We start from the raw sequence: 13,958 nt of genomic DNA on the forward strand, positions 1-13,958 counted from the left end.
GAGGAAGGAGGTGGTCCAGTCCAGGGCCTTGTCTCGGATCCCTGCGTCGTGGAGGCGCGTGCGTAGTGTGTGGTGGCAGACGGTGTCGAAGGCGGCGGAGAGGTCCAGGAGGATGAGGGACGCCGTCTCGCCGTTGTCTAGCAGGATCCTGATGTCGTCTGTGGCGGCGATGAGGGCGGTCTCAGTGCTGTGGTTGCTGCGGAATCCTGATTGGGAGGGGTCAAGGATGCTGTTGTCTTCGAGGTGACAGGTGAGCTGGATGTTAACTATCTTCTCGATGACCTTTGCTGGGAACGGAAGCAGGGAGATGGGCCGGAAGTTCTTGAGGCCGCTCGGATCCGCCTTGGGTTTCTTCAGTAGGGCGTTGATCTCGGTGTGCTTCCAGCTCTCAGGGAAGGTAGTGGTCTCGAAGGAGAGGTTGATGACGTTGCGCAGGTGGGGTGCGATGGAGCCGAAGATGTGTTGTGGAAGAGGGTCAGACGGGGAGCCGGAGTGGATTGTGCCCATGGTCTTGATTGTGTCCTCGATGCTCACGTTGGCCCAGGTTGTCAGGGAGTCGTGGTCGATGGGGTGCGGTGGATCCGGCGTGTCGAGGCCTGTAGGGGTCGTCGGGGGGTTGAAGTTGTCATGGATGTCGGTGATTTTGCGGTGAAAGAAGGTGGCGAGGGAGTCGCACAGGGCCTGCGATGGCGGAATGTCGTTGGCGCTGGAGCTGGGGTTGGAGAGTTCCTTCACGATGTTGAAGAGCTCCTTGCTGTTGTGTGCGTTGTTGTCAAGGCGGTCTTTGAAGGAGGTCCTTTTGGTGGTCCTGATGAGGTGGTGGTGGTTGCGGATGGCGTCTTTGTGGGCAGCACGGCTGTCCGGCGTCTTCTCGCTCTGCCATTTGTGCTCCAATTTCCAGCAGGTGCGCTTTGATGCTAGGAGTTCCGGGGTGAACCAGCTGGCTCTCTTGCTGGTGTCTCTGTTGGTTGGCTTTTTCAGCGGGGCTAAGGTGTTGGCGCAGTCGTCCATCCAGTGTCTGAGAATGCGTGCACCATCGTCAGCGTTGGTGGGGTTGGTCGGTGGGTTGAGTGCGAGGTTTGTCTGTAGTTGTTCTTCAGTAACTTTGCCCCAACAGCGGCGGGGGATCTGTAGGGTGCGGTGGTGTGTGAGGGGTTTTCGGAAGGTGAAGTGGATGCAGTGGTGGTCTGTCCAGGTGAGTTTGGAGGCGTGGCTGATGGCGACGTGGGAGCTTGAGGAGAAGATGGCATCGAGCGTGTGACCAGCGATGTGGGTCGGCGTCGTGACGAGCTGTTTTAGTCCGAGGTTGGCGAGGTTGTCCATCAGGATGGAGGAGTTGCTGTCGTTGTTGTCCTCCAGATGATAGTTCAGGTCTCCGAGGAGGATGTAGTCGGTGGAGGTCAGCGCATGCGTGCTAATGAAGTCGGCGATGGAGTCGCAGAATTGTGGTCGGGGTCCGGGCGGTCTGTAGACGAGGGTGCCTCTTAGAGTGGTCTTGGGGTCCGTGTGGATCTGGAAGTGCAAGTGTTCGGTGGTGCTGAGAGTGTTGTTGGTGTTTGTTGAGACCCTGATGGTGTTCTTGTGGACGATGGCGATTCCTCTTCCGACTCCGTTGGTGTGGTCTCTCCGGGTGATCTTGTATCCGTCGGGGATGGCGATGTCTGGAGGGGAGGCTTCGTTCATCCAGGTCTCGGTCAGGAAGGCGACATCCGGAGATGCGGTGTCGAGTAGCTCGAAGGCGTGTTTGCGTGCGGAGCGGGTGTTGATCAGGATGCATCTGAGCTAGTTGGGTCCTGTCGTGGTGGTTGTCTCGGCGCCTTCGAGGCAGGAGAAGCTGCAGTTCCGGCAGGCGAAGGGACCGTGGGTGCGATTCGGGGCGGCCTTGCAGCAGGTGCGGGTCCTTCCTGAGATGAGAGCGACGAGGGTGCTGGCGTCGTAACGGAGGCGGTCTTCATGGCTGGTGCGGGGGCCAGGGGTTCTGGCGCTGGGCGCGGTCCAGGCGCGGACGGGCGCAGACGGGCTTGCCTTAGGCGAGCCTTTGGCGCGCCCGCCTGCGCGCGCCCGCCATATATGGGGAGGTGGTGAGGGAGGAGCAGCTGGGAGGCGGGTGGCAGGGGCAGTGAATGGGCATGAGGGGGCGGGGCCGCGGGGGATGCAGCGGTGAGGACGGGAGCAGGGAAGCGAAGCGGTCGCAAGGTAGGAAAACAAGGCAAAAAGGGGTACAGAAGCAGAAGAGGGGGCACAGAGCAGAAAGGTCGCAGCAGGGGCGGGAGGCAGACGAGGGACAGAGGGAGAAAACCGGGCAGTGGGGGCACTGATGAAGGAAACAGAGTCTTCCTCAAACTTTAGACTCTGTATAAGTACTTACTTATAAGTACCAAAAACTCTCAATGAACACAACGGCTCTTTTTAGAGCCACTCAAGAACGAGACACATAAGCGTGATGTTTATCTCCAAACAATTTCAGTTTTTTTTTGCTTGGAGTCGTGCACCCAACGCGTTAGGAATCGCGCACCATACGCAAGAGGAATTGTGCACCCAACGCATTAGGATGCGCGACTCCTAATTTTACCGTAAAAAAAATAAATAGCCTCTATCACTAATTTTTATTATATCCGGTGACCCCATCCCCCGGGGCTTATAAAAAACGTTGGGGACCGTGGGGGGAGCCCCAACGCCCCCATGGTCTCAGCCGGCTTCCCGCGTCCTTCGGGAGCCGGCATTGCTTTTCCACATGGGGAGCTGCTGACATGCAGCTCCCTGTGTGGAAAAGCAATATGGTTTGGATTTTGAAAGAGAGAGCAGGTTTCCCTGCTCTCTCTTTCAAAATCCAAACAAAGTTTGCTATGGGAGGGAGGGAGACTCCCGCCCTCTCATAGCAAACAACAATGTCCTGGGGGTGGGCACCCCAGGACACTGCAGGAGCCGGCCCTGGGGGGTGGCGGTCCCCAGGGCACTCGAGGGCTCCAGGAGGGGGGCCACGCAGCCCCCCTCCCTCAATAAATAAAGCCCCGGCGGGTGGTGGTCCCCGGGGCTTGGGGAGCCATTCAGCCCCCCCACCCATTTATTTTCTAGCCCCGGGGGTAGCGGTCCCTGGGGCTGGGGGGCCCCTGGGCCCCCGAATAAATGTTACGGTGTTTGCCCCCAGGATTTGGCCCCCCCCGGGGGCTCATTATTAAGGAACCGCGGAAGCCGCGCTTCGTTTTTTTTTTTACGGCCGGATCCACGCACCCTGCGCGCATTTTGCCGTTTAAAAAAAGGGGTCCTGGGAGTCCTTCTGGGACCCCCTAAGGAAGTCTAGAGGGTCAGAGTATTTCTACCCTGCCCCCTTTATATGTTTTACACACTTATTTCCCTTAATTCTTCAGCTTCGCTTCTACCGAGGCACAAAATGGCTGCCAACAGTTCCTGTTTTCGAATGTTGACAACCCCTTGACAGCCAATTAGCATACAGCGCGTGATCGGGAGGGTGCCCGCACGATTCACAGAGGGTGCGCATCGGGTGCGCGGATCCTCCGAGGCCATAGATATATATGTACTTTTAACTTTAATTTTCTCAGAAACTACTCAACAGATTAACACCATTTACGCAAAAGGCACGAGTCTGAACTGAGGACTACCTTTTTGCCAAATTTGGTGTAATTCCGTTCAGCAGTTCGGGCTGTAGCTGCGGCTAAAGGTCCTATGGGAAAATGCATGGCGAAAATGTGTTTTGGGACCCCCCTTTATTCACGGCCCTCGCTTGATGAATCCCCCCAAGACTTTCATGATAGCTACTGTGTTGAAACTTTTGGTGGGTTCCGTCAAGCGAGGGCTGAGAAAAAAGGGGTCCCAAAACTTGTTTTCCCCATGTTAATGTCCATAGACACTTTAGACACGACTACAGCTCGAACTACTGAACAGAATTTCACCAGATTTGGCAGAAAGATGGCTGTTGATCCAGAAAGCGACCTTCTTGTTAATCCGATCATTAGTTGCAGAGTTATTGAAAGAAATTAAAATGTGTATATTTGGGAGACTCGGAGGATCCACAACCCGTCCTGATCTAAGAAAAGAGGAGGCCGCACGGCTTCCCTCTTGGTGCCATAAATGGCCCTAGGGACCGCCAACCCCCCAGGATCAGATCTTGCTATGTCCCAGGGTGCCCACCCCTGGACATAGCTGTTTGCTATGACTTGGCAGGAGCTTTACAGCTCCCACCAAGCAATAGTCAACTGCGCTCTGCTTCTAGTAAGCAAGAGCAGAAACAAATGCTCTCACTTGCTAGAAGCTGAGCACAATTGCTTTTACACAGAGGGACATGCATGTTCAGCAGCTCCCTCTGTGTAAAAGCAATGCCAGGTCCAGAAGGAGGGGAGGAGTCAGCAGGGACAGCCAGGCCTTCAAGCTCCCCGGGGTCTCCATCAGTGTCAGGGATGCCCTAAGTGGGACCAGTGTAACTGCAACAAATGATGGACGGAATGCTGAATGATTCAAACATTCTCCCCCAGTCAAGAGATCTGGGTTAAATCCATTGTTCTTTTGCCCACTACGCCACCCCAGTTTGGAACCAGCCATATGCAAATCAGACTTGGCCCTATTCCTCATGGGAATAGTCTAGCCCGAACTGCCAAGCAAGTCCTCCCTGGACCAGAAACAAGCTTCCTGGGACCAGTTTCGGGGTATGTCACCCCTCATCAGCCATGCTAGCTTGAATCCAGTGGCTCAGTGAGCTAGGGACCCATGTCTGGGCATACCCATGCCACGTGTAACTGGAACAAATGATGAATGGAATGCTGAAAGATTCAAACATTCTCCCCCAGTCAAGAGATCTGGGTTAAATCCATCGTTATTTTGCCCACTACACCACCCCAGTTTGGACCCAGCCATATGCAAATCAGTCTTGACCCTATTATTTCAAAAAATAACGTAGCGCGGACTCCAGCGATTGTTTAATTAGTGGACCCCGGGCAGGCCAGGAGGCATTATCTTAATAAGGGAGGGGGGCGCATGGGCCCCCACTCCTGGGCTGAATATTGCACCTGGGACCACTACCTCCCCGGGGCTTAGTTATTATTTACATGGTTCCTCTCGTACCCTCTCACCCCCAGGGACTGCCACCTCCGGGGGATTAACCTTAAAATAATGGGGGGGGGGGTTGCGTTGACCCCCCTGCAGCCCCAAGGGCCGCCATCTGCCCGGGGATTTAATTAGAAATAATGCAGGGTGCTGCGTGGACCACCCTCCGCAGCCCCCTCCCCCCCAGGACCACCACCTCCCCAGGGCAAATTCTAAGAAAGGAGGGGGGCTGCGCGGCTTCCCTTCTGGTGTCATAAATGGCCCTAGGGACCGCCACCCCCCAAAGCCAGATTCTGCTATGTCCCTGGGTGCCCACCCCTGGACATAGCTGTTTGCTACGACTTGGCGGGAGTTTTACCGCTCCCACCAAGCCATAGTCAACTGTGCTCTGCTTCTAGAAAGCAAGAGCAGAAAGAAATGCTCTCACTTGCTAGAAGCTGAGTACAATTGCTTTTACAAAGAGGGACCTGCATGTTCAGCAGCTCCCTCTGTACAAAAGCAATGCCTGCTCCCACAGGAGGGGAGGAGCCGGCAGGGACAGCCGGGGCCTTCAGGCTCCCTGCGGTCCCCATCAGCGTCAGGGGGTGCCCTGGGGGGGACCAGGGCACCTACAATTGAGGCCGGCCCTGGGGGTTGGGGTCAACAGGGCCAAAATCGGCCAGGGAGGGTGGCCGTGTGTCCCTCCTCTTATTTACCTTTCAAAATTTGTTTTTAAAAAGAGGCCGGGCCCTGGGGGATGTGGTCCCCAGCGCCGATATCAGCCTGGGTGGGTGGGCACTCAGCCCCCCTCCCTGTAAGTTTAAAAAAACATGTACAAAAAGGCCAGAGGCCACATGGCCCCCTCCCCTAATAAATAATAATAAACAAAATAAGACTGGCAAGTCGCCAGATGCCAGCCCCCTTTCTCCACCACTCTGCAAACGCACCTTCAGGCGCTCTACTGATTGGGTGATGAATTCCCTTTGGCTGCCGAGGCTCCTTGGGGGCCAACAAGCCCTCCTGTTACCTACAGTAAGTGGGATTGCTGAGAGGTCTTCGGACACCATGCCCCCTTTCCCCACCACTCTGCAAACACGCTACCTGGCTGGTTGGGGAATGAAGTCCCCTTGGCTCCAGAGGGTCCTTAGGGGTCAACAAGTTAGTTCAAATAATTTATATTTTTTCACTAAATAGACCTCAGTTCAACAGTGACAGGCATATAACACAGATCAAGCCCTCTGTTTACCTCCTGTAAGTCCCACAGGAATTCTGAGAGGTCTTCCGAGGTCACGCCCCTTTTCTCCACCACTCTGCAATCGTGCCTCCTGGCGCACTGCTGGTTGGGGGATGAAGTCCCCTTGGATGCTGAGAGTTCCTGGAGGCCCAAAAGCTATCCTGTTACTTATCCAGTAAGTACGACACAGCAGGGTTCATGGGAGCTGATCGGAGGCCTCAGCTCCTTTCTCCACCACTCTGCAAACGTGAACACTAGTTCAAAAAGGCTCAGATTTCACTTGTACAATACCAGTGAAATTCTGCAGTTATAAATTCTTTAACTTACACCCCTGCAAAGCACTGATTATGACCTCACAATTTACATCACTCATGACATGGTCAGTTAAATGCTACTAGTGGGCCTGCAGCACTTATTGTGCCACCCACTTAAAGAGTCTCTTTAAACATATCTCAGGGCTAAAAGTCTGTTCGTTTACAATATTTGGTTTTATAGGATACGATACAAGAGTTATTGTCAAAATCACCAGGGGGTTGTAATTACCTACTACAGACACCCCTTTCTTGCATGCCATAGTAAGTCTGCGACTGCTTTGAATCTAGTCCTGAAGAAAGCAACATTGACCTTGATAGGCACAAGAAGGTGGCTGAAACATGTAGACCACATCTAGGTTAAGTGGGAACAATTAATTATCCCACAGTTATCCGCCACTTGTTTTTAACAGTGACTGAGAATCCTATGGATAGATTCACTACTTGTGAGAGGGAATTTCGAGCCAATTGTAATCACTTCACACCGACATGTACACAGTCAAAGAATCACAACAACAAAAAAACGCATGACAGCACACCCTGGGAGCATTCAGCAACCAGGGTGAAAACCCAATGATAAAGCATGTCACCTACTAGGTAGGTGAGAGAGGGTTCTTTTAAAACACCACGTGGGTTCTAAGTCACTGACACTATGAAGACATTAAAGTAGTCTTTTAGAACTAAGGCAAAAATAGGTAGGAGACTCGTTCTAAATTGCTTTAATGTAGCAATAGAAAATACCCATGGAAAGTAAACAAACATCAGCACTAGACTTACATTTTGAGCTTCTGAAATATCACCCCAGAGATGAACCAGTGAAGGATTTACAGAAATATGAGGCATAGGGAGAAACAAGAGTTAAGGGAAAGGACCATTGAAGAGAGCAGGCAGAAGGTGAAACAAAAGCAGAGGGTTAAAGCAGAAGCAGTTGTAGAGCAATAGGCATACAGGTAGAGGAGAAACAATAACACTTTTGACCATATCATTTATTTTCTTTAATACTTCATTAGAGAGAGTCCAGCAATGAGTGTCAGAGCTTTACATTCGTAAAGACACACAAATCTACCACAGCCAAATTGTGTGCTCGTTCATGGTAAGCTAAACAGTTGACTAGATATAAAAGGAAATCAAGAAGCCCCTCAAACTTAGACATTAGCCCTTGTCTATGAATCACATGGTAACCATGTCAAATCCCCCTAGACATTATGGCTGGTAGACTAAAACTAGATCAATGTAAGCTACATAGTATTCCACACCACCCAGCATCTCACTTAAGATAGCACTGTATAAGAATAATATTTGAAAGTCGCACAAAACCAGCAAAACTACTCTCCTAGATCATCACTACCCTTTTATAGCATTCAACCGGATGGTCCTCTCACAGCACTTGACTTTGCTCCTACACTTTTCAAAACGTGCTGAATTAATTACTTACTTGAGGAACACTGCTTTTATCACCTCACAGGTTTTCAGTAAAACCATCAATATTTTCCTATATGGTAAGATAAATAACGAATCTATAGATAAAACAACATAGTAATTATTCAACTCTTAGCAAGTTGTTGTTGCTAGGTAAACATTGCACAGTCAATCCATGAACCCACCTCAACAAATGCCAGTTAACAGCTTGGACAATTTACACATCTGCAGCAACTTGAAGGTGAATTAATGTGTAAGTTGTGGTGGTCCCGTCACAGGAAACATTTGCAAATAGCATCGAACCTCATCTAAAACTGACCCTATCAACTATTTTCCACCACTCAAAATATGTCCTGTGCAAGATGCATGGATTAGTTCAGTGTGTGTTCTTTTTGGAGAACCCTACCACTCAGCAGTAATCCTGAATAATTGTTGTTGGAACTCAAACCATCACTAGATGATACAATCTGCAACTCACTAAACTACTCAACTTCTAACAAGTCACCTCTGTGGATCATGGACATGGCCCAAGCCTCACGTGCAGTCCAACAGCCTGGTCCCCACACCGTAAGCTGCCAATGTAGGCCCTGTGTTTATAAACTTTCCCCCAGCTCACCGAAATGGCCTAGTGTAGTGTTGATAAGACACTTCTGTAGTGCATACTCTTGAAATAGTCTTGATGAACCATTCCTAAATTTCCCAGACATGGTCCATCATCGACAGCTTTGGCTGGCAGTCCTAGTCCAATTAAAGAGATAAACCTTCAGTTCATAGACCTGCCTCACACTCGAACTGTTGCCTGTGTGGATCACAGCTGGCCACTCCCATCATGACCATTCAAAGTAATTCACATTGGTAGCCCTTTTTGAAGAGCATCCTCTGCAAATGATATGATGTGGCCACTCAGTCTTCGTTACATAGCAGGGACGCTAGCAGATATTTTGCTATAGATCTCCATTGGTTGGTCAGAATTTGCGGCTAGGAGGAAATCTATGATACGGTGTCCTGGAATGCCATTTGTCATTTAAGTAAACAGGTTACAATCTGGTCTTGCAGTTGAAAACAAAAGGCAAAACGTTTAACAAAAAAAATAATATAACCCAAAAAAACAGACTTAAAAGGGCTCTGTTGCCTAGACTGCCATAGGAATGTCACCTGCACAGTCCTTAGTTAGCAGAGGTTGGGACTTGTACCCTCCACCTGCTTCCAAACTAATCGTCTCAATGTAATAAATGCAGGATAAGACCAGATAAAGTTAGTACCTCTGGTCCTAGAGTTATGTGCCAGAAGATCCTTTGATGATCTCTCAGTATTATCAGTCATTCAGCCAGTCCAAAAACAATCCACTGAGAAAGGGGGCAAAGAGAAGGCCGGGTGCACGTTGTAAAATACTCCTTGCAACCTGCATCTCCCAGAGCAGTTCCGAGGCAGGTTTGAGAATGGAAACTAGCATCATAATATGGTGCAGTAATAAAAGTAACTGAACCAGGAAGAAGAGGCATCTGCCCCCATGATGTCACAGTTTTTGACAGGCAATGGGACAGAGGACTGACTGTGCAGCCTTGTATCAGGAGTAATGAGTATACAGGGGTGGAGCATGGAGAGAGCCATTTGGAAAACAGTGCTGACGGGAAGCAATGTATTCAGCATAACCAATCGTCACTTTCTCACTGCGATACCTGAAAATGTGGAAATGAAGAAATATTAGAAGTAGAAACAGCTTCTTGCATGCAGTAGCTCAAGTTAAGAATATGCACCCCCACATCACTTCCATCCCACACAATCTGTGCCCGTAGTTCCATAATTGCATCACAGTCCTTAACTAACAGGCTGCATTTTCCTCCTGCTGCTGTCACACTCTAAGATACTGACTCATTATAATAATTGTAGACTTTGATTCAATCACTGCAGTATCACAGATGTCATACGGGATCAAGAACTCTTCAATAGCTCTGGCTGCAGGAGCTGAAGCAGTAGTGATTGGTGTTGCCCTACTACAAAGACGCCCCAAAACCCTGGCTATAGTTCTATTTCATGCCATGTACAACTGTACAATGTATACTGGCAAAATACGTTGCTTGCAATGTACATGGTGATGCGCTAAGGATAGGTAAAATGTCTAAATACAATTGAGACACAACTACTAGGCTGTGACATGCAATTTTTTATCATAACTATTTATATACAATTGCTTCACTATTGAATTACAAAAAATAATAATAGTAAATTAAAGTACAACACTTGAAAGTCTGAGTTTGTTAAATGCAACTTTAATCTACAATATCACCTTCCATACACATATATACCTTTCATGTACTTATGTATCTTTATATTTATTACTTTGCTTTTAACTCAGCATATCTCATGCTAAATATCTCGCAATGTATCTTCTAACTCCACTCTGACTCATCTCAAACCTCAGTCTACTACTCTCTCCAATGCACTGCCCTATTTCCCACCCTATACCTCTCTCAATATATTCTCAACATCCACTCTCTCATTCATTCTAAAACTCATACCACCACTATGAGCCCCAAATAACCCTTTCTAGACTATTCCCTCCTCTACCCCTCCTTGCTTAATTTCATACCTTTTTTCTATTCAGATCTCCCAAACAAGCCTTGCCAAACCCTTCCATCTGACTCTTCCTCCTCCACCTCCCCTTTACTTATCCCAAACCCCCTCCTACTGCAAGGAACTAAAAAAAAAAGATTCTAGACCCTTTCCTCTTCTATCCCTCCACTATTCTTTTTCAATCCGAATAACGAACTAACATGTTCACCGCTCAAATTAATGTAATATTACCCTATGCTAATTACCCACTAATCCTGTTTGGGTTCCAAGTTAGTGTCCTACCCGCCTAAAAGCACTTCAACACCTCATCAGGGGTAGCAAGCGCTATATAAATGCTAACCCTTTCCTCTTCTATCCCTCCACTATCCTTTTCAATCCAAATAACAGACTAACATATCCACCGCTCAAATCAATTTCATATTTAACTATACTAATTCACAACTAATCCTTTTGGGTCCCGGAGTAGCATGCTACTCGCCGAAAAAGCGATTTGACACCTCTTCAGGAGTAGTAAGCGCTATATAAATGCAATTACAATCACAATACAATACAATGTTACACAGGAGCTGGGGATACATAACTTTAGCACTGAAAAGCTACACCACTGAATTTACCAAGGATGCTGTCAAAGGTAGCATTACATACATATTCCTCACCAAGGGAGCAATACATTGAATATTGCTCGGCATAACTTTCAGCTTTAAGATAATCTGACCCCTGAAAGTGTGTGCAGCAACACATAGGATTTGGCCCCTAGCAGACCCGTGTTGTCCTAAGACTTTGTTCATTTACTTTTGGCCCACACTACCAGCCTAAAGTCAGTAGTGGCAAAGAAAGGATGGGCAGTAAGCAGTATGAAGAATAGAGACTTTGAACTAGGACCTAGTTACCAAATTATTGTATACATACGTCTGTGGGTGTGGCAGCGGATGTGGGCCACTGCACTAAAACTGAATGGGGACACACTGGAATTGTTATGTTTTGGTCCAAGAACAATTACCCGCTCCCCAAAGTCTTGGTCCTCAGAATTAGGAGACCGTTAAATGCTAGAATCATAAGCTAAAATCTTTAGAGTGATGATTGACAGAGATCTAAACATGGATACGCAAAAAAAAGGGTCTCAGCTTCCTGGTTTTTGTAATTAAGGATGCTGTTTAAAGTGCTTCCAATGTTACCCAAACAAATTCACAAAAAGGTAATCCAAGCCACTATCCTATCACACTTGGATTACTGTAACATCCTATATTTAGGGCTAAGGAAAGGAGCTATAGCACGATCGCAGAGAGTTCAAAACTGGCCAGCAAGGCTCTATTCAAACGCTCAGTGCTATAAGCCTGTCACACCAATACTTAGAACTCTGCTTTGGTTGCCCGTAAGAGAATATTGTTCAAAAACGCATATGTGTCATATACTATTACCTATTACAATCAGGGCCCTGAAATTCTATCAGAGAAATTTTAGAACTACCTTCTGTGCAGGTCTTTATGGTCAGCAAATGGTCCCCTTTTTAAAGTTTCTCACGTAATCTGTGCATGGAAAGGCAGTAGAGCTTTCTCTTTCTTGGCTCCTAGACTGTTAAATGCTCTCTCTCTTCCTCCAGCTAAGGGGGGAAGCTATTTATCTAAGGTTTTGTAAAGGTCTGAAAACATTGTTGTTTCAGTTAATGGTTGTGCGTTTCAGTCTTATAGCACCAGGACACCCTTCTTATAGTGACAGTTGCGCTTTATAAAATGATCTCATCATCTGTTCACGGCCCTTTTACTCCATTCTACTGGGAAGATAACAAAATTCTTAGACACATTGGAGCAACAAAAACACCTTAGGGGTCAAGCTAAAAAAATGTCTTAGCATTGCTTGACAGAATTGACTTGTATATTGAAGACTCTACCCTTTGTGGTTATTGCTGGCCTTGACAGGCTGGGTGTTTGGATGGACAGAGGCGGGGGAACACGTTCTTGTTGAAGCAGGTCTGCCCATGAATGGCTATTATCAGCGGGTAAAACTGTACTTTACCTTATTATGTCAGCATTTCCAAGCTGGGATAGCCACTGGATACTCTCACTCTGTCTGTGAAAGTACTCAATTTTGTGCTGCTGGTGTCACATGAGATGCTATATTTATGTGGTGGATTGTTCTTACTTAAAATAAAGATCAGAATAAACATTGCTTGACAGAACTACACATCCAATTTAGCGCTTGCCTACAGAGCATAATACCAAAAAGGAACCATGTGGGGAAGACCTAATGGTTATTTTGCAACTGCCATTCAGGGAGGGCATGTCACAAAAAAAACATGACTTGTTACCGTAAGACCCATAGTAGTGAATGCCATTCTTTTAGAAGTGGAAAACTCCTCAAATAACAGAATTCCAGAATGCAAAAAAATATCCAATGAGCAATAGAAGCCCTGTCTACTAGCTGACACAAAGGTACAATATAAAAAGCAAAATGCTCATTTGACGACCTGAAAGCCTCATTCATTCACTATCAAACCTATATATATATTTTGTTGTTGTTGTATTGTTACAGAGTTTTATATAGCGCAAACTTGACCCGAAGATATCGGTTACCAGAGCACTTCACATAGCACCAGTTGCGTTACATGAGAACACATTCATTTTTAGGTCTTGCTGAGCCCAGCGCATGCGCTGGCTCGGAGAGACATTTTGGAGGTGAGTTTTCAAAATGCTGCTGGCTGGCCTAGCGCTTGCGTTCACGTGAGCGTGCATGCGCGAACCGCCAGCCTTCAGCAGCACTTTGAAAACTCGTGCCTTAGCGCGTCATCGCGATGACTTTTGCTTTCAGAGCGATCGCGATGACTTTCGCTTTTACGGCTTTGCGGCGTTACTTTTACTGCCGCGCGGCCAATGCTTGTTTATGATTTCGGCCCGTCTGTCACCCCTCCTGCCATGTTTATTTTGAACTGCCTCACAGCTTGTCATGTGACAAGTGCCATAAAAGGCTTCAGTAAACACTACTTTGTTGAGCTTGTTTCCGGTGCCGTGCTTCTTTCATAATTGCTGCAGATCCTGTTCCGTTTTTTGCTACCCTCGTCCCGGCCGCCACGATAATTCTTTCATAGTTGCGGCCGCACCTCCTGTTCTGTTGCTTGTTTGCAATCTATATTTAGGTACATTACGTGGCTTGTCCCGAATCGCAGGATTTTGAGATGAAGCCGGGATTAGCTTTGAAACATTCTGTTTACTAACACTCACCCTCCCTTCCTCCTCTCCTGTTTTCCACACCCAGCCGAGTAGCAAAGCCAATCACTCATTTCTAGATCATCTGGCTCTCCTGCTTTTCCACCACTTGAGTTTGCCACTGAATCACTACTTTCGTTTTTCATCTTTCTAGAAAAGCGCGATTTCAAGAAACCTCTCTTT

At 47.9% G+C, this 13,958-nt stretch overlaps 1 protein-coding gene across 10 annotated transcripts in view; it reads right to left on the minus strand.

The window, feature by feature from the left end:
* Positions 1–7,285: 7,285 nt before the first annotated feature.
* The window catches only part of AMMECR1L (AMMECR1 like), a 1,417,960-nt gene continuing 1,411,287 nt past the window's right edge, over positions 7,286–13,958 (minus strand). For all 10 annotated transcript variants that reach the window (XM_085634451.1, XM_085634444.1, XM_085634449.1 and 7 more), the window contains one exon: positions 7,286–9,680. In XM_085634451.1, the coding sequence (XP_085490577.1) occupies positions 9,569–9,680 (112 nt within the window). In that variant the 3' untranslated portion in view covers positions 7,286–9,568. The remainder of the gene's footprint in view (positions 9,681–13,958) is intronic.

This window comes from Triturus cristatus, chromosome 11 (assembly GCF_964204655.1).
Source record: "Triturus cristatus chromosome 11, aTriCri1.1, whole genome shotgun sequence".
Taxonomy (NCBI): Eukaryota; Metazoa; Chordata; class Amphibia; order Caudata; family Salamandridae; genus Triturus; species Triturus cristatus.